This window comes from Magnolia sinica, chromosome 9, assembly GCF_029962835.1.
Source record: "Magnolia sinica isolate HGM2019 chromosome 9, MsV1, whole genome shotgun sequence".
Taxonomy (NCBI): domain Eukaryota; kingdom Viridiplantae; phylum Streptophyta; class Magnoliopsida; order Magnoliales; family Magnoliaceae; genus Magnolia; species Magnolia sinica.
In genome coordinates this window covers 87,194,644-87,221,349 of record NC_080581.1, presented here as the reverse complement: position 1 = coordinate 87,221,349, position 26,706 = coordinate 87,194,644, and the positions used below count along the sequence as shown (strand labels likewise).

General features: G+C 41.2%; 1 protein-coding gene across 1 annotated transcript; it reads right to left on the bottom strand.

Moving 5' to 3' along the window:
- Window positions 1-18,225: 18,225 nt before the first annotated feature.
- Window positions 18,226-19,702, bottom strand: LOC131256526 (disease resistance protein Pik-1-like). Its single transcript, XM_058257383.1, has 3 exons — window positions 19,567-19,702; window positions 19,385-19,463; window positions 18,226-18,800 (listed from the first exon to the last, which is right to left on the bottom strand). The coding sequence occupies exons 1-3, from the start codon at window positions 19,570-19,572 to the stop codon at window positions 18,520-18,522; spliced, it is 366 nt and encodes a 121-aa protein (XP_058113366.1). The 5' UTR covers window positions 19,573-19,702; the 3' UTR covers window positions 18,226-18,519.
- Window positions 19,703-26,706: the final 7,004 nt, after the last annotated feature.

Below are 26,706 nucleotides of genomic sequence, written 5' to 3'. Positions count from 1 at the left end.
CTTTGATCATCAGCGGGAGGTCCTGAAGTTGCTCGAAATCCCTATCCAATTAGTTTTCACTGCCCAAGTGAGCCAGCCCATCAGCCACTCTATTTGCTTTCCTCAAGACGTGTTGAATTGAGATGGTGGCTTTACCCTGTATAGTTTATATCCTCCTCTTACAGTAGAAGGTGCTCCATGGGTTAGGACTTATGTTTGAAAAAATGCACACAGCTGCTTCTGAGTCACTTTCAATTTCAATTAAAGTAAATCCTTTCTCCAAGAAGAGGTACAGCCCATCCAGTCAATCTCAATATCTATCGCTACTTTCCACTTTTCAGCATCTGGCTTATCAAGAGCATTCTGAAAAGTAAACTAATCTCCCTCATCCGTAATAACGGAAAATGCAATATTTGAGTCATTCCTGTATTTCGCTGGTAACTTATGATCTCTTGGCAGATTTCTTCTCACAAGTGGATGCTCCACCTACTCCTGTACCTTTGTTCATGTCTCTATATCAGCCTGTGTCTCATCTCTGTCTATCTAAACGTCCACAATCAACTTTTTCTTTTCCTAGTGCTTATCCTCATGGAACAAGGATCTTTCGTCAAATTTGATGTCTCGGCTAAGGATATTTTTTTGTGTGACCCGGTCATACAACATATATCCCTTCACACCATTACTATAGCCAACAAAGATATACTTTTTAGCCCTTTGGTATAACTTATCTCTCTCAATTGATGATACATGAGAGTAAGCATTTTTACCAAATACACACAGTCCCAAGTACTCTACCTGTTGATCACTCTATACTTCCTATAGAATTTTACATTCAATGGTCGTGGAAGGGGACCGATTCACCAAGTAACAAGACGTGTTAACGGCCTTTGTTCACAATTTATTGCCCAACCTAGCATTACTGATCACACATCGGACCCTCTCCAATAAAGTCTGATTCATATGCTTAGGCTCTGGTGTGTGGTACACTGTGTTGTGCCTCATGATCCTTTCATCTTTGCAATACCAATTGAATTCCCTAATGTTATCTATTCCCAACACTTTTATCTTTCGTCCTGTATGTTTTTCCACCATTACCTTCCATTGCTTGAAGTTGATGAAAATATCGGATTTATTTTTCATAAAATAAACTCACACTTTTTTAGAATAGTTGTTAATGAATGTAAAAAACCATGACGACCCTCCATCATAAACCACAGGACCCCCATATATATGAATGCACATAATCAAGAATTCCCTTAAAAACATGTTTTCTAGACTTAAAAGACAACATTGATTATTTACCATATATACAATACTCGAATATATTAAAATCAAAACTTTTAAAAGTTGGAATTAAACAACGATTAGAAAATACCTTCATGCCCCCACTCACTCATGTGGCCCAATATGCATGCCACATACGTGCAGATGCGAAATCCGCTATAAACATTGCATCTCCACCCGATGATGTACTTCCGATCAACCTATAAAGGTTTTCATTTATCCATGCCTTTATGACTATGAGTGCCCCCTTTGAAACTTTAAGAACACAATCGAACCCAATGAATTTGCACACTGGTGCCTTGAGTGGTCCTAGAGATATCAGATTCTTCCTCAAATCAGTAACATGTCTCACCTCGGTCAAGATACGCTCTATGCCATTAAACATCTTGATGCGCACCGATCCAACACATACCACTTTACAGGCTTGTCATTGCCCATAAATATGTGTAGCCACTATTGCACTCACTTTAACTAGTGAACCAACTCTAATAAGGGATTATGTGGTACGAAGCCCCCATATCCAAAATTCATTCTTTGTCAAAGTATCTAGATTTTGATATGGTCAACACGTCACTACCGTTCGTCTCCTCACTAGATTTCGCGGTTGTGGCTTCCTTGGAAGAACACTCTAAATTCTCTTTTCTCTACTTAGGATTGTGAAAATCCTTCTTCATATACCCGATCATCTTACAATTCCAGCACTTCAACTTTCCTTTACCCTTGCCTTTGGATTTGAACCTTAATCGTGAAGATATATTGTCTCACTCAGAATTTCTCCCCCTCGTAATCAATGCATTCGTAGAAGCACCGACGTTACCATTTTTTTCTCATCGCATTTGACTGATAGGCTGAGATAATAGTCTCGACGCTAATGATTGTTCTACCAATGTACAATGAGTCCTTAAACAACTTATATGAAGTGGGGAGAGAATTTAGCAGAACGCATGCCTAATTCTCATCTTTCATCGTTTCATCCGCATCTAATAATTTGTACATCAATTTATTGAAGTTACTAATGTAGGCCTCAACATCAGCACCTACACCATATTCAGATTGAATAATTGAAGCTTCAAGTACAAACAATTTTCAAGAGATTTCTTCGCATAGATATTCTCTAACTTCACTCATGTACTTGTTGCAGCTTTCTATCTCATGACATTATAGAAGATATCATCCGTTAAGCACAATTGGATAGAGGTTTTAGCTTTCTTATCCATCTTATCTCATTTATCTTCAGTTATAGATTTTAGTTGCTTTTCAAGGAGGACATCATCCAATTAATCTTTGCTGAACCAGGACACCGGTCATCTTAACTTTATATAGTTCAAAATTATTTTTGCCAAAATATTTTTTACATCAAAATTCGGGTTAGATGCCATTAATACCTTTCTTTCAAATTCGATCTGTCTCTCAATGTTAGCTTTGATATCACTTATTAGGGAACTGCGGAAGTATATGGAGACAAATCAAGCAAAGTACTACCAATCGCACAACCAAGTCCAAACACAAACAATTTGAATTTTACGTGGAAAAAACCATGCCACAACGCAATGAGTAATGCACTATGAAACCATAAATTACAAGAGATAGAGTGTTAATGATTTAAACAAGCCTCAAATTCACTTCACAAGCCCAAGCTATGCTCTTGAAACCCTTAGGAATGAATTAGAAAGCCTAGAACTCCTCTACTACCTCCCAAATCCCGATTACACCCTATATATATAGGATCATATAGTATCATAATTGGAATAGGAAACAAATCCTACACTTATGCAATTCTGTGCACACGTTCGATAAGACTTTGATGACATCAATGATCTATTGATGGCATCGAACACCTTCGATGACATCGAGTAGAAACACAAAAAATTTCTAGCAACTGACATAAATTTTTCTAATTTTTCCAATGGCATCAAGCATTCGTCGATGGCATCGACGTTAGCTCGATGACATTGAGTGGTCTGTCAATATCATCGACAAACCCTATTTCTTACAGATTTAAAACATGAACAACAATATATCATTATTGTTGTAGTGTAAAGCTATGTGGGCTATAATTTAAGACCTAACGAGGAAGCCTATTAATACAAGAGTTACACTTTAAGAATCTTTACACAAGTAGATAAGAATAGTAACTCTAGGTAATGCTAGACTGAAATCCCAGATTATTTGAATTTAAATGAGAGTATGTGCTTCAGTGTATATACACTATGCTTTTAGCTTTGACCGAAATTGACTCAATGGCATCCCTAGTAATCTCTAACAAATGTCATATTGGACCCTCAGATGGATTAAAATTTTTTGAAGTAGCCAACAAATCTCTCAATGCTAATAATTTTTCTATAATGAGCCCAATCTGCTATGTGCTTTGTATGATAAGCTTGTCCTACATATAAAAAAGAAATTGTGGGCTCACCATGATTTGTAAATGACATCCATGTTGGCGTGAGTTGTCAAATCAATCAGTGAGTTGTCGTCAAATCAATCAATGAGTTATCAATTAAGAGAAAATCAGAAAGATTATATTCGTGATTGTACAACTCATTGATTGATTGTACAATATCTATGTATAGCCAAGAATAGGGTTGTTAATCTCCCTATATATTTGTACAATATCTCTGTAAAGAAAGTATAAAAGAAATAAAATAATAAAAAATTTGACATGGTATCAGAGCCAGTCGATTTCTGGCTCTTGGTTTACGTCTAAACCTTGTTCATAGCCTTCTTCCGCCGCCACCTTGACACATGGGAGACACCGAAATCCCGACGAAGTCCGGTGACTCCTCCATCGACCATAATATGCTCCTCTCTGAAATATTCACCACAAAAATAACCGAAGCTCTATCCAAAGCTCAGGCCCCGACCGTGCTTTCTGAACCTGCGGTTGTCCCGATCGGCATCAAGTTGGATGGTTCCAATTATGCTTTATGGTCCCAAGTTGTCGAGATGTACATCTCCGGCAAAGACAAGTTGGGCTACATCAATGGCAAGTTACCTCCGCCATCTCCGACTGATCTGTCCTTCCGCAAATGGCGTACTGACAACGCCATTGTCAAAGGATGGCTGATTAACTCCATGGATCCGGCGTTAATCGGCAATTTCATTCGATTTTCCACGGCCAAAATGGTTTGGGATTCAGTTGCTACCACCTATTTTGATGGTGGCGATACCTCTCAAGTCTATGATCTCCAGCAGCGCGTCTCACGTCTCCGTCAAGTAGGTGGTTCCCTGAAAAAATACTACACCGATTTGCAAAGCCTCTGGCATGAGATTGATTTTTAATGTTTTAATCTGATAGAATGCCCTGCCGATATTGAACGTTATAATAATCTTCTCCAAGAAAATCAGATCTATGTATTCTTGGATGGTCTTGATGACAGGTTGGACAATATTCGCAGCAATGTGTTGCAAATACACACGTTTCCCACCGTGGAGCAAGTATATGCCCATGTTCGCAGGGAGGCTCTTTACCAGGTGGTGATGAACACTAGCGACCACGAACCACCTCCAGGGGTGATGCTTGCTTCGAAAGGGCTAAAGCTTAGACTGTCTGGATCGACTTCTCAGTATACTGGGAAATCTTCCTCTAAAGCCCGTACCTCATCCGATGGTATCAAATGCTCTCATTGTGGCAATACGAAGTATACATGTAAAAATTGCTTTTAGTTGCATGGGTACCCCGATTGGTGGCACGAGCTTCAAGTTAGAAAAAATGAGACGGTACGGCTGAAGGCGCAGGAAAGGCTGCTGTGACAACAGCCGAACCTTATCTCTCTCTCGTCCCGCCCACTGCCTCACCTAAATCGGACTTCTCTCCTGCGGATCTAGGTAACACCTGTCATGCCTTCCTTAGTTGTCGTCATGATGTGGACAGTAGTGATTGGCTCCTCGACTCTGGGGCCACGGATCATATGACGTTTGATCCCACAGATTTCTCCCATCACTCACCTCCAAGGCGCACCAACATTGTGAATGCTAATGGAGTGACCTCACCTGTCATAGGAGCCGGATCTGTAACCCTATCACCCTCTCTTCATTTACCCAACACTTTGCTTGTTCCCTCTTTATCTCACAAGTTATTATCTGTTAGCCAAGTTACTATAGATTTAAATTGTGTGGTGCTAATGTTTTCCAATTTTTGTCTTATTGAGGATATTCTCATCTATACGCTAGATTCCGATCCTGGGGTCCTATAATGAGGATTTTATTATTATTATTATTTTTATTTTTTTTCCAATGTACATTTAACTCGTAATAAGCATAACCACAAGTATACCCAAATCACAAAAGCAACATCATCATCACATATCCACTAATATAAACATTTGAATACAATACTGAAAGGAAAATACATTTGTAAAAATTAAAACTCCAGAAGTCAGTTACATGCTCCAAGCTCTATGCTGCTGCAACCTAACACCATCTGCACGCATCTATCGTACATAAGCTTATAGAAAGCTTAGAGGGTGGTGAAAGTGCGTGCACAAGGTAAGTGCCAAGTATACCATAAAGCCCAAAAAGCATACATCATTGGAATAAGCGGAAATACTGACAAGATCATGAATCATACGATATCACAGTAATCAAAGTAAGCGAAAATATACTGGTAAGTCCATAAGTCATATAATATCAGAATACGCAATACAAATCAGCAATACAAATAAGGAGTCATAGAGAGTCAAATATCAGATGCAGAGGGTACAATCCAATATGTAAATCTTGCTAAGTCCATCTAGGCCATATAAGTATAGAAAACATAACGACCCAAAATGCTATATGAATGCGGATGCAATATGCGATGCGAATGAAATGACCAAGCCGGAGTATGAGGTCGGGATGATAATATGTAGTATCGCAGGTTACGGTGTCCCTTATAAGAGACTTCTATCCAAACCAGTCCCATACCTAAATTTGGATAGTCAGACTCAATGTGGTAAACTCCTGGTCTCAGGTTAGTCACGCACCCAACCAAACTCTTGGCCATTGCGAATATATACGTAACAAATTGTTGTGCACCACTAGCCCAAGTGGATAGTGAATGAATGAGTATGCAACTCCTGCTCAATAAGTCCACGTATCAGTACAGTTCATCTTTGGGATCATCATCAGGGAAAAGGGAAAGGATGGTTGCTTGTAAGGAGTTAGGGCTAGGGGTAGGGTAGGGTGATGTCACCCCTAGGGTGACATCATAATAATTATGTTTCTAAGTAATTACAATAGTAGGGATAGGTGAGTCCCTCGATCAAGCGATCAATGGCCGTAATAGTGCACGGGCCGGATCTCATAATCTGAGCGTCGCATTGATGCACGAGACGCGTCGTAGGAACCGCGGTGATGGCGCGGTCGCAATGACATAGGTCTCGACTTGAGTCGGCTTAGGTTTATAAGATGTGACCCAAGAGCGTGCGCAAATGTTATCTACGCGTTGCAGGTCATCGAAATTTGACTGGGAGGACTGTAAAAATTTATGAAACGGTATGGACTAGGATATGGGTCTTACACACAAACTATTATCTGTTAGCCAAGTTACTATAGATCTAAATTGTGTGGTGCTAATATTTTTTGATTTTTGTCTTATTCAGGATATTCTCACCAAGGAGATAATTGGGCGTGGTACTAAGAGAGGGGGATTATACTACATGGAAGATTTCAGTTTGGGTCGTGTGTATCACATGTCTTCTACACTTGGTTCTAAGGCTCGACAGATTTGGCTGTGGCATCGTCGTTTGGAACATCCGTCATTTGGGTATTTACGGCATTTATTTCCTAATTTATTCTCTAATGTGGAGACTTCTGAATTTCACTGTGATATTTGTATTTTAGCCAAAAGTCATCGTGCTATTTATCCATTAAGTATGAATAAAAGTGATACACCTTTTGCTTTAATTCATTTTGATATATGGGGACCCTCTCCTTTATCTACTATATCTGGTGTACGGTAGTTTGTGATATTTGTTGATGATTGCACCCGGATGACTTGGTTATATTTGATGAAACATAAGGTGAAGTGTTTCATATCTTTCAGTCATTTCATGTTATGGTTCAGACCCAGTTTTCCGCTCATATTCGGATTCTCTGCTCTAACAATGGTGGTGAATATGTTAATCACCACTTTCATTCCTATTTTCAACAACATGGTCTTATTCATGAGACTTCATATCCTCAGACTCCTCAGTAAAATAGAGTCGCTAAATGGAAGAATCGGCATATTCATGAGACTGCCCGAGCTCTCCTTCTAGGCGCTCATGTTCCCACACGACATTGGCACGATGCTATTACCACTGTCGTACATTTAATCAATCGCCTTCCTTCTAAAATATTAAAATTTAAGACCCCATTACAGTCTCTATCAGCCTTGGTCTCTCTACCTACGGCTCTAATTGCTCCCTCCTGGCATATTTAAGTGTGCGGCATATGTGCACCTCCCTAAGAACCAGCGCACCAAACTTGACCCATGTGCCCTTTGGTGCCTCTTCTTGGGCTATGCTACACATAAAAAAGGCTACCGCTATTATGATTCTGCTACCAAGCGTACCTATGTGACTATGTATGTTACCTTTCTGGAGTCCGAACCGTTCTATCCTTCTTCGGCATACACTTCTTCTCTTCATGGGGAGACACTAGATGAAGAGTTGAATTGGCTGAGTTTTGACTGGCTTGAAGATTGGAATGACACACTAATGATTGGCAAGGAATCAACAAATACATCTTCAAGGCTTGACATATCCTCTAAATCTAGAGGGCCTTTGGCAACTGAGCTCACATCATCAGAGAAGAACCTGAATCCCCCCATCTCTCAGTGCCTACAGACCCATCTCTTGAGAATATTCCTGAGGTAAGCAATTTCACTACATCCTCATTTATGAATAACATCGATATGTCTACTGGATATACCTTACCTTTTAGACATAACCGTGGCAAGCCACCAAACAGATACTATCTAGACATTGAAGAAAGAAGGTCGAGGTATCCAATTGCCAACTATGTTTCCACCGAAAAGCTACCTGAACCTCTCAAGACATTCTCACACGAGCTGTCCGCATGTTATATTCCCACTACTGCTCAAGAAGCTTTAGTTGATCCCAAGTGGACACAAGCAATAGAGGAAGAAATGGGAGCACTACTAAAGAATCAAACATGGACCTTGGTTCTATTGCCCAAAGGAAAAAAATAGTCGGGTGCAAATTGGTCTTCTCTGTTAAACACAAGGCAGATGGATATATAAAATGATACAAGGCAAGACTAGTTGCAAAGGGATATACTCAGACATATGGCGTAGATTAGCAAGAAATTTTTTCACCGGTAGCCAAGTTAAACACATGTATGCATAAATTCAGTCGAGCCAGGCTGGGCTAGGCTAAAACGACTTGACACCAAGCCCGACTCGAAATTTGTTCATGCTTTGCATGAGAGGCTCAAGCCAGGCCTATGGGCAGGCAAGTAAGTACAAGCCCAGCCCAAGGTCAGATCAGGCTAGTCTAGTCACCCTTGATTGTGGCACGGATGCTTTTATGATATTGACAGTAGAATTCATGGCCGTACACGTGATGTTGTCATACATTCTCTTGATTAGAACACATCAGATGAATGGTCCAGATCTCTAACATGTGCCATGTACATCCATGCTCCTTTTGGCCCCTCATGAAAGAAGTCCTCCTTGAATTCATGAGTCGTTGTAACATGAGCTTTCAATGGGAGTATTGCTCTTTTATCAAATTATATGTAATTATTTTCCACGAGTAATGAGTTATGATTGTCGTCGTTCTGCATTGATGTTTTCTGAGAAATTTGACCCGTTCATTGGATTTCTGGCGAAAAACCAGTCAGGAAGGAGTAGTTTTTGTCGAGTTTTAGTGCGGTCCACTGTATAAAATCAAGTCACCGTTAATCTTGTGTTTTTACGGTCCAGATTATTCGAACGGATGATGGGTGGGGCCCACTAGCCAAAAAGGGCCAATGTGCATAAGGCGCTGTTGCGTTTTGGAGAATTGACTGACTTTGGATGTAACAGCCCACGCCCACACTATATGATATTGTCCACTCTGGGCACTGCCCACACGGTTTTGTTCTTGGGGAACTCTCCCAAAAGGCCTCATGCAGTATAGGGTGACAACTCCACATATAGCTACCATTACTTCAGACGACACTTCCGATGTGGGAGAAAGTTTCACCTTCACTATGTGCACAGTAGCCTGTCAGCCACACAGTAGCCTGCCAGCCATCTTGGGGCCCGCCCACATGTGCGCCCTCCCAGGTGTGCCGGCCCACATGTGGCCACAGTGACGAGGCATCACAATATCCCCCACCAAGGGCAAAGCCGTCCTCGGCTCTAATACCATTTATAACAGCCCATGCCCACACTGTATGATATTGTCCGCTCTGGGCACAGCCTGCACGGTTTTGTTCTTGGGGAACTCCCCCAAAAGGCCTCATGCAGTATAAGGTGACAACTCCACATATAGCTACCATTACTTCAGACAACATTTCTGATGTGGGACAAAGTTTCACCTTCACAATGTGCATAGTAGCCTGCCAGCCATCTTGGGGCCCGCCCACATATGCGCCCGCCCATGTGCGCCCACCCACATGTGGCTACAGTGACGGGGCGTCACATTGGGTGTCTTGGTGCATGGTGAGTGTACGTGTACTGTGCACACGTACTCACATAAAGTGGGTCCCTCCTTGATTCTGTTGATAAATCCACACCGTCCATCTAGTTTCCCATCTAATTTAAGGGGTTGAGACCAAAATTAAAGCATATCCAAAGATCAGGTGGGCCCCAAATTGCTGATATGTGGTCTGATCTATCCGTTGACCCACTTTCACAAGGATCTAACGGTTGAAATTTTATGTGTACGGTTAATTTATGGTCCTCAGACCATATATAAATTTTCAAGCAGAAACAGATAGTGAGAAACCTGTGATCATGCATTCTGGCGGACTTTCAGGCCCGTTTAACGTGAGTTGCTTGATTTTCTTGGATTTCTGGCATGTAATTTCTTTGATCTCGATCTCTTGGTATTTGTCCCTTGCCTTGGTGCTTCTTGAGCGTAAAATCCATGCCTTCAGCATTCTTTTCAGTCCTGGCTCCTGAATATAACTCGCATCACAAACACGATCAAAATGGGCCGTTAAACCGTATCATATTCGTAAAATCAGGTAATAATTGAGGTCTAATATGCAATATTTGACCCTCAACAGGTAGTTAATTTCAATGTGCTTACTTTGAGCATGAAAATTCGAGTTCTCAGACATGTTTGTCGTAATGATGTTATCCTAGTAGAGCATCAGTGGATCGCAAAGCAGAACGTCAAGACCACGAAGAATTGATGTTAACTAAAGTAGATCAGCTGTTGTGTGGGAAAGAGCCCTGTTTTTAGCCTCGATGCTGGATTCGGATGAGGGTCAAATATTGCATATCAGACCCATTTATTGCATGGATTTACAAGCATGACACCGTTTAATAGCCTAATTTAATTGAATTTGTGATGCAGGGCGTCTTCATGAGCTTGGACTGGGAAAGGACACTAAAAAGCATGGATTTACCGATCTGATGACACTAAAGCAGGGAACGGACTCTAGAAGACTAAGAGCGACGAAATTATACACCAGGAGTCCGCGAAAATCGAGAAACTGAAGCTCAAATGGCCTGAAAGTTAAGCAGAATGCAAGATCACAGCGCTCCCACCATCCGATTGGCTCGAAACTTCATACATGGGATTGGGACCATAAATTAACCGTACACGTCAAATTTCAGCCATTGGATCCTCGTGAAAGTGGCAGAACTAATAGATCAGTCCATAAAACCCTGATTTGGGGCCCACCCGCTGTCCAGATACGCTTTAACTTCGGGCCCCACGGCTCAAATGAAATGGGGAACAAGATGGATGGTGTGGATTTCTCATAATCATCATACAGTGTACGTACTACACTTTTTGCACTAAACTTGCATGGCAAGACTCTCCCTGACGTCTCATCTTCAAAAACATAAGTTCTGTTTCTATTACGAAACAGAGCCTGCGGTTTTCCTTTGTGGGCCACCACCGTACACCAACGGTAGAATCCGGACCGACCATCAGGAGTGGGCCTAGAAATCGACCAAAGCCTGATCAATTCCTTGCAACTATGTAAACGATTAAGAATGCAAAGACTGGATGCTTCTGCTACGTTGATTAGTGGTGTGGTCTACCTAAAGCTCGGATCCACTTCGAATTTGAAAGATTGGCCTAAGTAGACCTTATGAATCTAATTATCGACGCTGATTCACTGGAAGATCACCGAGAGTGGCTCCCTCAAGGTCCAGCACAGCTGCCGTGCGCAAAGCCAGCGTCCGCAAGTTCCGGACGCTGCCCCGGCTTTTACGGCCCATTGAATGATCTTGGAGGTGATTGGTTGAAAGATCGACACCGTCCAAACTGTTGGGAGGGAAATTTAGACCCTTCCCAAGTTGACGGAATGCCCGGACGTGATCGCATGCTGGTCCACATCTCATCCAAACACAAACCGGTCTCGCGGTTTTGCTGCGACAGAAAACGCTGCTGTGCGTAAGAAATTTCGATTTTTCTCAGCGTAAGCAAGGTCGGTTCCCTGCAACCGACCTCCCCACCATCTTCTCTGCTTATAAAAGAAAGAGAAGAGAGAGAACCAAGGGAGTTTTTGGGAGAGTTCGTCTTTGGTTGGAAAGAAACGGGAAGAAAGGAAGGACGGTCTGCGGTAGGGGCTGCTGAATGTGCTGCTGAGGAGTTTTCGTTTGGGAGAAGAAAACGGGGCTGCTGCTGCTGCTGTGCATGGGAGGAGTTCTTTGATGAGATACGGGAAGACAAGGAGAAGAGAGAGAAGTTTTTTTCTTTTACTTTATTTCCTTGCTTTGTTTTTTTGTTCCTTCTTCTTTTTCTTCTTCTTTTTCTTTTAATTAGAATTTAGCCCGCATCATGACGGGCTAAACCTCTTAGCTAGGGCTAAGAGGTGAAGCTTGTAGTGAGATGGGAGACTCTGATTGCTGGGTTAACTATTTAATCGTGAATTGAACTTGATTATGGTTTAATTGTTAAGGGAATGTTTGTAGTTTTTAATGGTCTATTGTGACTGCAATTACAATGGGTCTGTGATAGCTTTGAGCATGTTCCTTTTCTCCTTTTCATGTCTATGAAGTCAGGAAGCCCTATTGTTCACCATCGTCTCATGGGCATGGTCGGATGACGGTACTCTGCCTAACTTTCATGGCATGTTGATTGATTGGTAATTAGATTAATTCTGTTGTTTGCTTTGTCTCCTGGGCAAGGTTTGGTGATGGAATCCATTCTAATTCATACACCTTTCATCTCTTGAAAACCAGATCAAGTAAGTCCAGTTTGATTTCCACGATTCCTGATGCAGGAAAAAGATCTCCCTGATCTCTACGAGTGGATCCTCTGAATCCCTAGTTTTCCTTCCTTTGAATTACTTAAAGTCTTAGATAATTCTTCCACAATTATTCCTTAATTTCTATTTGGTTTAGATCACATCTTAGTCTAGTTCTAGTTCTACTTGGTTTCAGATAACGAGTTTCAGTCCTGTGGATTCGACCTCGGTCTTACCGAGTTTATTACTACATCACAACCCTATACTTGGGAGTGAACACCATCTGCTTTTTGGGATATTATGAAATTATATTGGGCCTAAGAAGAAGCTAAGACCAAGAAGTGAAACGTTAGTCATTGGGATGTCTGGCCCAATTCACATATGAGAAGGTGACTAATTCACAAGATTGGCCTTTTGTGAATGTTAAGCTAGTGGTCAGTGTGCATTTAACAAAGCACAAAATTCTTTTTACTTCTTGAAGGTGAGTAGTTCAAGGATTGTGTATGTGCTAGTATACTTGATTGACGATGAATCTATTGTGTCCGGGCTAGTTGGTGTAAGAAACTGAAATCTGCCAAAAAGACTTTAGTATCATGTGGGATCATCTAAATAATCTCCATCATATTCAGTTGAGAAATAGTAATAACGGGAGTAGACCATAGCTTGCACCTCGGCCATATTCGATTTATGCAAAAGTTCCGAAGCATATCTCTTATCAGCGTTAACTGAAAGGTGTGAAATGTTTGCGTACCTTTCGGACCAAGAAAGTAGCTGAGATGACCCAGGTATTTAAGTGTCAAACTTATTGATAACCTTGAAATGAAACTTTAAAAAAGAGGTAGATTTTTTCTCATAACTAATATATCATTCATATTGTGAACAATGGATAATGGGGATCGCACTCACTGGAGCCTTATCAAGTTCTTTTGCTAGTACAGTTGGTTTGACTCAAGGTATTAGATATTTGACTTGAAGTTGTCACTAGCTAATTAATTCAAAATTTCACAGTCAACTAGATCCTATAAAATCCTTAAAAATATGAAAATCTAAGTATTCTCTGTTCTAAAATGACTCTTAATTTGCGACTTGGGATTCTAAGTAAGGAACCACAGTAACAAAGAAGAAAGTTGTTAGGCACATTCTTATCCGCACAAGTGTACAATTTCTATTTTACGAAACTCAATGAATTATAAAGGATTTAATTAACACAACCAAGAGGTGCAATGTCCAACTCAGGAGTAAGTGTGAGGGATCGAAACAAAAGCAATCTCCCGACACTTGTTTACCTAAGAAAGATGAGCAAGAAAAGAAAAATGTCTAGCATATCTAGACTTTTAATGTCATAAGATCTGGGTAAATCGGCAATCCCCAAAGCATATATTCAAACAAACTAGAGAAGTAGGGGGTTGAAGAGAGAAGAAGTGTCGACTAACTATTATAAGAAATATATATATAAATATATATATTTATATGGATGTGTGTGTGTGTGTATGTGTGTGTGTGTGTGTGTGTGTGTGTGTGTATACCATAGGAGATGGTTGATAAAACATATGTACGAGAGAGGGAAGAAAAGACCTGACACTCTTTCCTCTCATAGAGACTCGATCATACTCCACAAGATGTAGATAATTATGATGACTTGTATTACTGTGGTTTCTGCACCTCGGATGCCGAGGACTTTGTCATTTGGCCGCTGGAACCCACAGGGCTGTTCTCAACCAAATTGGCTTGGAACATCTCCTGGCTTCGCGGTCAGGCCCCTCACTGGTCGAAATGGATCTGGAATCAAAAATTGCCCCCAAAATCTCTATTTTCCTTTGGCAGTTGCTTCATGATGCCCTTCCCATTGATGTCTTGGTGCAGCGAAAGGGTATCCACCTTGCGTCTGCATGTAGTTGTTGCATCGTTCATTCCTCTTCAGGCCCCTACACTGAATCACCATCGCACCTTTTCCTTCAGAGCTCCCTTGCAGACACGGTGTGGCGTCGGATCGTTGCTTTCCTTGGGACCCAGCTTTTCGCTCATCTCTCCATCTCGAATAGGCTGCTCTGGTGGTGGCAGAGACCCCTTCCCCATGGTAAAAGGAATCTGATCATTCGTATGGCCCCGGTTTTCATTTTATGGGAGATTTGGAAGGCTAGGAACGCTGCCAGATTCGACGATCACCGGTGTTCTGCTTCCTCAATTTTCCTCAAGGTTCGGTGGTGGCTGCAATCTATGTTCCTGTTCCTGGACAAAATATTCCTCCTTCGGCACCAGGCTTTTTTGACTTCAACTTCCCACGCTGGCCCGTCCTCCAATCTGCCCGTCCGGCCCCCCTCCATTATCAAATGGATCAAGCCTCAGGTTGGATTTTTCAAGCTAAACGTCGATGGTTTAGCTCTTGCAAATCCTGGTTCGGCGGGAGGTGGTGGGATCTATCGGGATCACCATGGAGACCCTATTTTCGTCTTCACATGCGGGTGCGGCTCTGCCTCCAATAATACGGCTGAAATACGGGCTGTGCTTGATGACATTAAATTCTGTGTGGCTCTCAGGATGACTAATGTCATCATCGAATCAGATTCTAGTTGGGCAGTTTTCTGCCTCACCAAAGTCTCCCCGCCATCTTGGAAATGGTGTTACTGGCTAACAAAGATTCGCCGTCTCTCCTGTCAGGGGAACTTACAGATTCTCCACATTTTCAGGGAAGTTAACAGCCCAGCTGATAGTTTGGCTAAGATTGGCAGCTCAGAGCAGGTTAACTCCTTTTTCCTTGGTCTCGCTTCTCTCCCTCGCCTGATCAAAGGTCAGGTTTTATTGGATAAATCAGGTCTTGGTTATATTAGAAAAGTCTCCCACTCAAATTTGTATAGCACATGATAGGCAGTTCATCTGCCCGAAATAGGCTTGTAAATTTCCCCTTGCAATGAAATCCTTTTGTTAAAAATAAATATAAAAATGACTTGTATTGGTTGAATGATGGCTTTGAGTGGATTGGATTAGCATAAACACGGGCTAGGCTTTGGATTGACCAGATTAGGTTGGAGTGTTTGAATGGTTTGAATGGGCTATATGGGCTACGTTGGATGGATAAGATCGGTTAGTTAGATGGATAGATGGGAAAGATGGGCTAGGTTGGTTGGGAAGGATAGATGGGTTTGGTTAGGAAAGATGGCTTGGGCTAAAAGGGCAGGTTTGAATGAGTTTGCTTGGGAAAGATGGCTTGAGCTAGATGAGCTAAACTTAGTTGGGAAGAATGGTTAGGCTTGGGCTAAATAGTCTCAGCTTGGGAGATGGTGGCTAAGTTGCATGAGAGCCATCTCCTTCCTCTTCTCTAATTGTGTAGGCATGTCTTGAGAATGAAGGAGGTGGGGGTATTTATAGGTAAGAGGATGACAACTTGGTAATATGAAAGTAGATAAAAGGACAAACATGCTAAATGACTCTAGCCTCTTCTTGCTTTTTCCCTTCCTCCCCCAAATTGTGAGTGCGAGGTTGCTTTTATAGATACTTGGAGAAGGACAGGACACGTGAGGTTGAATGGATTAGATTAAGGAGGCTTGGTTCCCCTAAGCCTGGGCCTTGGTATTAATGCCAGGTTCGGGGTAAACTAAAGCAAAGTATAAATCCGTGTCCACCAAGGATTGGTCCGGCTCACAAGCCCAACCATAGTCAAAATTGAGACAAAACCTGCAAATCGTGGCTACCACCGTCTTTGTGCAAAAAAAAAAAAGGAACTATCATTATCTTTGTGTGAAAATGGTGAAGCTACCGCCATCTTTGAGCTTTGGATCCACCAACACGTATCACACTTAATCGCAGGGTGTCTATAGATAAGTTAGGTTGAGTGGGTAGGATGGGCAAGATGCACTAGGTTGGTTAGGAATGAGGGACTAGGTTGGATGTGTTTGTTTGGAAAAGATTGATTAGCCTAGATGTGATAGGTTGTTTGGAAATGAGGGGCCAGGTTAGATGGATTTGGTTGGGAAATAGCTTGGGCTATATGGGCCTAGCATGGTTGGGAATGATGGTTAAGCTTTGAACTAGATGAGCTAGGGGTGACTAGGTTAGATGAGAACTCTCTCCCTTCTCTCCTCTTGGTTTGTTGGTGTGTATTAAGAATGAAGGAGGTGGGGGTGTTTATAGGTAACAGGATGAAAACTTGATAATATGGGAGTAGAGCAAAATAATGCCTTGTGATTATATAATAGAGTTTGGTAACATATGACAGTCCCCCATTGACCCTTAAAGTGGTAGAATGTGTAATTAAGAAGAATTTTAAGGGCTTTTTATAGAGAGAAATGACTTTTGAATGCATTCTCCCTTGAATAAACCTCGCAAAGACATTTTATAGAGAGAGTTGACTTTTGCATATGTTCTCCTTTTAAGATACGTGAGCGATATGTTAGAGGGAGTGTTGACTTTCGATGTATTATCTCTGTTGAAGCAGCCAATATATCTTAATTCTAGATCATTGGTTTAATTGGTTCCAGATGCCTTTTTTGTTTTTTTAAATGCATGTGACACACTTGATCGGTGGATATATTAGTAAAATTCAAGTAGGAATTTTATCAAGTTTTGGGCCAGGCCAGTCAGGTCAAGTGCTGGTCAGGCCCAAACGAGGGCCATTGCCACTCTTGGATGTATTATCAGTAAATGGGGGTGCAGATCAATATCCTATACATTTTGCTCAGTCAAAGAATCGTACAAGAGGCTTTTCTATAAAGAGTAAAAAGTAATCTAAAAGTACTTTTAAGATGCTTAAATAATTTAGAAGATACAGAGCCCACCATAAAATAGTGAAGGATATAAAGAATGAAAACGAGATGCACGATCCACTTGCGCCACATGTGTGTGACATGACATTCTTTCTTTTACCTGGACCCGTTCATCAGGAGCCATGCATGCATGGAAAGTGTAGCTGAGTGCTCTATCATTAAACACGTGGCCCCATATTTCTTACATGTTTGGCCCACTTCACTATCTTACCTGCCTAACTCTCAAGGAAGTTGGCACATACTACGTGGTGTGTACCAAATGAGCTGCCCTTTTACATTGCAAATGGGAATATTTTTTTTTGGTTAAACCACACAGATTGTTCATGAAAATATGAAGTCTAGCCCATCATTACATTCATGGTTTCTACCAACCCCACATGGATCATCAAAACAAAACAAAAAGATTATTAGTTCGCATGACCACACTGTATGTTATGTAGTTTTCAAAAGATGAAGGAAATCGACATCTATCCGTTCGAGCATGCTACCACCATATGGTTTTGGCATGACATCGATCTTATCCTCATCCTCCAAGTGGAGTTCATCAGCTGTCTATTCTCCTCGAATGCGACAACCATCAAACAGGGAAGTAATTTCATTGATGTCCACTGATTGCACAGCACAGTATGTCTTCATTAGCACACGCATTGGAGTGTTTCTCTGCATCTTGAATTTAACTTTCTTATCATCCTGATCATTAACCTTGAGTTTGATGAAAATGGAGGATGAGGATTGATCCTCGGATTTCTTATGGCCATCCGTGTTCCTGTTGTTGCTGTTTTCTTCTTTTCTCTGTTTTCTTTTTGTTTTGATGCCCAAAAATAAGGCTGATCCATATCTCAGACCATCACTGATTAATGTGTCCTTAGTAAAAATCACCTTCATTAACTGAAATTGAATATAATCTACTATTTCTATAACCTATTTTCTTTTTAAATAAGCACCTAAGCATGCATGACACTTTCTCAAATGTTACTTTTTCATCCAACACAATTCTCATTTCCCCAATCTTAATAGCTTCAGAGAAAAAGCATGGTGAGGTCCCACAAGCAGTCTTATGACTCATCACACAACTTCAACAAGCATGGTCAGGTCCCACAAGCAGCCTCCTGGATCATCACACGCAACTTCAACCGTTGATGTCATTTGTAGTGCTTCACATGATGCAACAGTTATCCTGGTAGGGGTCTTGGTACACATAATTCAGTGGCTGTGGCATGCTGTATTGGTAGGCCCAATAAGTAGGCAGAACTGCGATTTCGCTTGATGGCTTTGTCTCCTCCTCTTTCTTCTTCTCATCAACCACTGCGACGCTAACGAGCTCTGTAAATCCCATCTTCTTTCTTAGCAGGGTTGTCAACACGACCGAGTCGACTCCCTCACCAACCACTACAAGCTCTTCCTTATTGCCGCCCTCCAACGTAGCAGATATAACACCTGCAACCAAAATGATTAAAACAATATCTTAGAACCCAAATCAGAATCTACAAAAGACGCCAGTTCATGCCATATTTGTGGTATGGTTCAAAATTTCATGGTACCAAGAAGATGTAGGTACTCTAGTTCAACATTTAGAGAGTGGACTCACTGAGTCGACTCAGCTCATGGGTTGGTGAAATCAAGTCAGTAGTGAACTAGGGGACGATTTAAAAATACCACTACTCGCTGAGTTGACTTAGCTCATCTGGTTTGTGCTTAGAGTGGTGTAGGAAAATGAATATGATATCTGGTTATGTTCCTTTTCACCTGTCTTGCATCGAATCTCAATTTCAATTGTGCTAGAATCTGCGGTCAAGCTAACGCATCCCATCCATCTATAAAAGTGGGTCTTCAAAACCCAATTTAATAACCATCAGAATGAGATTGGGCTGCTAAATCAGCCTTCTCTGACTCGATGAACTCAGTGAGTCAACTCAGTTTGTTTAACTGACGCTTGAATTGCTGACAGCTTAAATCTCTCGTTGAAGAAATTAGAACTGCAAGCTTGGCAGCAGATCTGAGCTAAATGATGGTAAAATTACCTTGTATGCCGACTGCAGTTTTCATGGCCTTGGACCGGCTCTTCGGATCGTTCATCGGGACTTTCATCACAATCTTTTGCTGTAACAGAAAAAACAAGTTACTACAATGAAAACCACATAAAAATTCACGTGACCCACTTCAAGAAATCAAATATAGTAAAAAGACAACTAATATAAGATACCTTCATTGTCGATCTTTAGCGATCTACCACAGCGGAAACGTTAGTTGTGTGTGATTGTTTATCCCACTTAACGATTTTCAGCCAGAGTACCATATTGCTTTCTAGACTCCTCTATTTATAGATATCAGAAAACGGCTGTGCATCTTTGTGGAAATATTCATATCTTTTGAAAGTGTGCTACGTTGAAGCTGAGATGGGCCCTACTGAGACACGGTCGATGGAAGGATAATTACGTGGGACGACGCGGTATCGACGCGGATTAGCTACTTACAAGTTGATCAGCGAGACTCGCAAGTACTGAAGTCACGTCACCAAGTTCTGTGGACCCCACCATGATATATGTGTTGTATCCATAACATTATTCTATTTTTAGAGATCATGTTAGGACGTGATACAAAGAACGAGGCAGATCCAAAGCTGGAGTGGACCCCACCAGATAAAACAGTGGGGAGAGTGACACCCACCGTTGAAACCTCCCTGAGGTCCACCATGATACTTATGTGAGATCCAACCTGTTCATGTGTTAATGGAAACATGAAAGAAGGTAAAATACAAATATCAGCTTGATCAAAAACTTTGTGGCCCGTAGAAGTTTTTAATGGTGGGCATCACTCTCCACACCGTTTTCTGTGGTGGGGTCCACTCGAGCTTTAGATCTTACTCATTCTTTGTACCATGCTATACTATGATCTCTCCAAATGAATGGACGGTGTGGATACAAAACAGACATGATGGTGGGGCCCACAGAGCTTGGTGACGTCACTTCATTAGTGAGTCTCGACTAGTCAACCTGTCGTTAGCTAACCCGCGTCCGGGATCACGTCGAAATGAGCCGTTAATTTCATGGTGGACCAACCTACGCGGACAAGGGGCTGCGGTTATTGACTAATTTAATGTGCACAACTGCCCCGGTGTGGAATTTTCATACTTTGTGGGGATGGGTACCTATTCAAGACCTAAATGGGACACCAACGATCACGGTGGGCCATTAGTTGGGACACTCCCTGATGTTTGTTATAAATCCAATCCGTCCATCCGTTTTGGCAGATCATGTTAGGAGACTGATCTAAAAATGAGGCAGATCCAAAACTCTAGTGGGTCACATCAAAGGAAATAGTGAGAATTAAATGTCCACCATTAAAAGAATCATGAGTCCCATATGTTCCCCATCATTCTAATGTTTTTGTGTTCTCAATTCACCGGAGTAGAAATGAAATTAAGAACAGTATGGATGGCATATGAACATCAAAGTGAAACACCCAGACTAATAGCTCAACTGGCAGACTGAGTGGAGATACCTTCTTTCAACCCTTGACGTCTTGGTATCATCCCCAGCGCGGGTGGCTAACATGGAGTGTGTGTACTGACATGGGTGTGTACCAACGAGATAACTCAAAAAAAAAAAAAAAATTTAAAACAAAAAAGTGAATTGAGAAAAATCTCAACGGTAGGCATTTCTGTCTTATTTTTAGGCCAGTCCTAACATGATCTCGAAAGATTAACTGATAAGTTAGATTTCTCACAAACATTATGGTGGCCCCATTTAGATTTTGCGTCACTTCTTACGATCTGTGAAATGGACAGATATATGGTTCTTGCCTGCAACGTCCATTTCGGATGATGCTGATATAATTGCATGGTTGTAATTATCCGATGGTGGTTAGTTTTGGGAGATGTGCAATCTGTGCTGGATTCTTCCTATCATATAGGTGAACCCACTTGGGTCCCACGTAGGAATAATTTGCATTGGTAGTTCTAGAGGTGTGATCCTATGTTACAGGAAAGATGTGGGGCACACATGATGTAAGAAGGAAATCCAAACCACTCATTAGATGCACAGGGTCATGTTATTTTTATGTATGAAAAGTTAGCCTCATCCAACACACACATAAAACACAGTATAGGAAATGATGCATGAGGAAATGTTCACACTTGACTTGCACGAGGGCTTACCTGAGCTGTAAAACAGCCTAGCTTTGGGCCTGACCATTTATCCAGGCCAGATAAACGACTGAATGGCATAGATTTCAGATAAACTATACAGTGAGGCGGCCTATTCAAATCAAATGGTAGATGTCTACTCTAACCTTGTTCTCTATGGGACGGCCCAGATGAATTTTCGTTTCAGCTGATTTTCAGCTACCGCTCTTACCTGAGGTCACGCATCCGAGAAATAGGTTGGATGTCATGAATACATCAATTTGGACCCACTTTTATCCAGCACCATCCTATTTTAGGGGATTGGAGCACAAGTTTGGATGGTTTGGATTTAAGTGATACATAGGAGGGAGGGTACCATAGCAAGAATGCATGAGTCAAAGGCTGATTCCAAGTCACCATCCCAGACGACTCAGGAGTGGAGTAGGTGAGCCCCTGCCTCACCCAAGACCGTGCGAAGTGTGGCCTTTACTGTAGATCCCACTTTGATGTATCTATCCTACATTCATGCCGTCCATCCATTTTTACAAATCATTTTAGGGAACCCTTCTAAAAATTAAGAATATCCAAATATCACGTGGATCACACTCTAGGAAGCAATGGTGATTGAATGCCCTACTATTAAAACTTCTTAGGGCACACATTAATGTTTTTATAGTGTTTATTTTCCATCGAATCAGTTGATACGGTCATATAATCCTTGATGAAGGGAAAAATAAATAAATCAAATGTCAACTTGATCCAAAACTTTTGTGGCCCATTAATGGTCCATCGCCACTGTTTGCTATGCTATGGTCCACTTGATAATTGGATCTACTTCATTTTTGGGATCATCATTAAAATGATATGGAAAAAAAGGATGGATGGTGAGGATGCAGAATAGATATATTAAGGTGAGCCCGCAGGAAGGTCCACGCCAACTTGGGTAGGCAGGGGTCCGTGCGTGTGTTAAAAAAAAAAGAAGTCAAGTCTTCAACTCCGGTCTACTTTATTTTCAACTTGCCGCCCATGCGGGCCTAGCTGAAATCGCGTCCCGCAAGGCCCATTACGTGGACGCGAATTGTCTACTACCCCGTCTATCCCTAACTTGGAACGGGCAGGGGCTCCGAGTGACCACCATGATATATGACTTTCATCCACACCATTCATCTACTTCTACACATCTTTTTATGTTTTATGACTAAAATTTAGTTAGATCCAAGCTCAAATGGACCATATCATAGGATATGATGCCCACCATTGAATCTTTCCTAAGAACCACCGTAATGCTTGTTTGCCATCCAACTAACGAATCTCGATCCTCTGCTCGTGGAAAGCAGAGGATCTGGATTCTCCAACCTATTCATAAAGTCATGTGGACCTAGACGAAGATAAACCCGAATATCAGCTCGATTCAAAATTTCCGTTGCTCACAAGAGATTTTCAACGGTAAGAATTTAATCTCTATTGTAGGTCCACTTGTTTATCCGCTCTACCGCAGTTTTTGCCTATATACTAAAATGATACAGAAGAATGGATGAACGGCTTCGATAAAATCCATAGATCATGGTGGCTACACAGACCCTCTGCCGGATCCAAGATCGGGACATGCGGACCTAGTACGTAATTCGCGTCCGTGTTACACGTGACCTGCCTGAGCTGGGATGACTTGGGAAAGTGGATGAACGTCACTACTTTTGTCGTGGTACATTAATTGAGGGAGAAAATTCTTTATCACTCTGGCAGAGAATAATGGTTGATACGTAGGCACTAAAATACTTCATCTGGCATAAAATTAAATTTAATTAAACCGTCCAAATTGGGGGTCCCACGAATTCAAAAGTTACGTTGACTGATTTTTTTAAATGATCGATTTCTAGACATTTAATGGATGGTTACGATGAAGTCTGGATATGACGAAAATTCAAGAAACTAATTTCCTTTAATCAGGGCTTCAGATTTTTTAAATGACCTGATTTTCTTGGGGTGAAATACCCACAACAGCTCCTGATCTTTGGACGGTATAGCAGACCTGATTTCTGGTTGCTTGCTTATTAGCCATCACACTCAGCGAGAGCACGAAATCCGAGAAAGGGAATCATTTTGTACTCTGGTGGAGGGTGATATTATATACGCAGGCACTTCGAAAGTGTACATGGGATCCTAGCTTCTTATTATTCAGAATTTAGTTGTAAATTCAAGCCATGGATTAATTTTTATTATGATAGTTCATTTAAGTGTCAACCAAACAGAGGAATTAAAATCACTGCAGTTTTCAGCTTACGTCACATCTAAATTGGGATCCTTCTTAAGTTACTCATATGAGACGTCTGCTGTTACTTATTTCCTGCGTATCAACAATCCTACTCTGCCGAGTACGAAGTCTTTCTCAGTTGTGAAATGCTAAGTGCATGAGCCTCACACGTGTGATACCGAAATAGCTCATCAAGCGATCCGCTCCATAGATGATGTATCTTTATGTAGGGCACACGTCGAGAAAGACAGTGTTACCCATCTGACGATCACATGGTCCCTTTTGGGAGCGTGAGATTTACATGGTATGTATATCCTGATGGGCAGCTCACAATATCACACACGTGTGCCTCCTGTTGATTGAACTTACAGGTACTGAACTGTTGATTAAAATATCTAGCTTTTACAAAGTCTTGAACGTCCATATTAAGGGGGTCCACCGGGGCCTAGCTAGAGACAGACTGTCCTGGCAGGAGCTCTGTGGGGCCTACCATGATATATGTGTTTTATCTTCTGTCCACTCATTTTTATATATTATTTTAGGCACGGGCTCAAAAGGTAAGCAGATGATCAAAGACTTAAATAGACTATATTGTGGGGATTTAGTAGCGACAATGACACTGACCATTTAAACCTTCCAAGGACTACATCTGTATGTTTATTTTGCCATCAATCTGTTCATAAGGTCACATAGTCATGGATTAAGTGAAAACATGATGGATGGATCTGATGTCATGAGTACCTGATGGTAGGCCCACATGAACTTTTGTATGATATGCTTGTCTAGCAAAACTTTTGCAGATGATCCAAATGGTAACAATTTAATCCAAATATTATATATCTAGAAGTTTTTATGATAATATTATTGAAAGAAAACCATGAACATCTGAACGTCTCTTCAAAACTTCTTAATCCGGGAGAAATTGCTTTGAACAGTATTCTAACAAAGTCATGGGTAGGCCCAGCCCATGGATGGTCCAGATCTACTGCCTATTTAAAGGTATAAGGTGGTAGATATCCAATAAAACAGTAATGACATAAGACTATATTAATTGGCTGAGTCACCGGCCAATCTGAACCGAGTGATCTCCTTGTCATGAGCTATAGTGACCCATGTTTACACTTTTAACTCTTCCATGTGTAACCCACTTTGGGTTATGGCGGTCTCCATGCAAGCAAGACCTTGACCGTTGATTTACTTGACCATGGACTCTAAAAAGAGCATCAGCTCGTGGAACATGACCCTTTTGTCTTCTTCTTCCTTTTTTAACTTTTTCCTAATTACTCTTTCCTCTTTCACACGTGATATTTATAAGTAGCCTCTACACGCATTATTCAAGACACGTACTTATGCACTCTCCATACTATGCAGAGTCTAACTTTTGAAGGCAATTTCAGGCTTTTTTTTTTTTCCACAAGTTCCATGCTATATTTTTGTTATATTTATTAGAAATATAAGATATATGGGAATTCCTGCTAAAACCTCTGCCTCCCGGAGGCAGGAACTCCCTGCCTCCAGCGTTTTCATTGGTCAACGCCACCCTAAGTGCCACGTCATTAAAATTTTTAAATATATTAAAAAAATACATTTAATAAGAAGTATAACGGAGACGTTAACGGAAGCGGTTTGCGTGCCGAGTAACTCAACAGGGTAAGCACACTGAGTAAAGTCTGTGGAGCCCACCGTCGTCATTGGTGCATTGTATCAATTCCATCCATCTCTTTTATCATCTAATTTTAGGGTTTTATAACAAAAATTAATCATATTCAAAGATCAAGTGGACCACACCACCTGAAACAGTGTGAATTGAATTCTACCGTTGAAAAGTTGTTGGGGGCCATAGAAGTTTTATATCAAGATGATATTTGTTTTTTACATTCATCCATATCTTTGTGATCTTATGAACAGTTTGGATGAAAAATAAACATCATTGGGGGCTTAGAAACATTTCAATGGTGAAAATCAATACTTCCATTGTTTCATTTGGTATGGTCTACTTGAGCTTTTGATATACTTCAGTTTTGGGCTCAACCCCTAAAACGATCTGAAAAAAATGGATGGATGGCGTGGATAAACCACATGAATTCACAGTGGGCCCAACAGAGTTTACTCAGTACGATAAGACTCGTACGCAATCCGATTTCACGTGTCTAACAGGATGCGGATTTCCTGTCAAAGCCTTTTGCAGTAAGATCGTGTGCAAGGATTTCGGATGGGCCCACTGCGACGTTTGTGATAAATCCAACCTGTTTATCCATTTTTAGATATCATTTTAGGACATAATACCAAAACTAAGGTGTATACAAAACTCAAATGGGCCACATGAGAGGAAACAGTAAAAATGACCTTATTAACAGTTTGGATGGCATATAAACATCAAGACGCCTAGGAAGGCTTCAACTATAGGAATTTCTTTCTCCACTGTTTCATCTTGTATGGCCCAGTTGAGTTTTTGATCATCCTAATTTTTGGTTACATGTCTTAAAATGAGCTCTAAAAATGGATGAATGGATTGAAATTCCTATAAACATCATGGTGGACCCCACCATACATCCCAATGCTAGAACTTCATACAAAAGGCTTTTCCCGGTGAATCCGTGTCCACGGTTTCCATTGGAAACGGACTGGCTACTCCCCTGCCACTCGGTACTATGTGGGCCCACCATGATGCATGTGTTTCATCCATGCCGTCCATTTGTTTTTCTAGATCATTTTATGGTCTGAGACCAAAAATGAGGTATAACCCAATCTCAAGTGGACCACATTACATGAAATAGTGTTGAATGAACGTTGACCATTAAAAACTTTTGGGGGGCCATAAAAGTTTTGGATCAAGCTTTTCCCTTCATCTGGGTCTTTATGACCAAACCAACAGATTGGATGTCAAATAAATAGTATGGTGGGCTTTAGGAGGACTTTAATGATGGATATCCAATCAACATTGTTTTCCTGTGGTGTGGTCCATATGA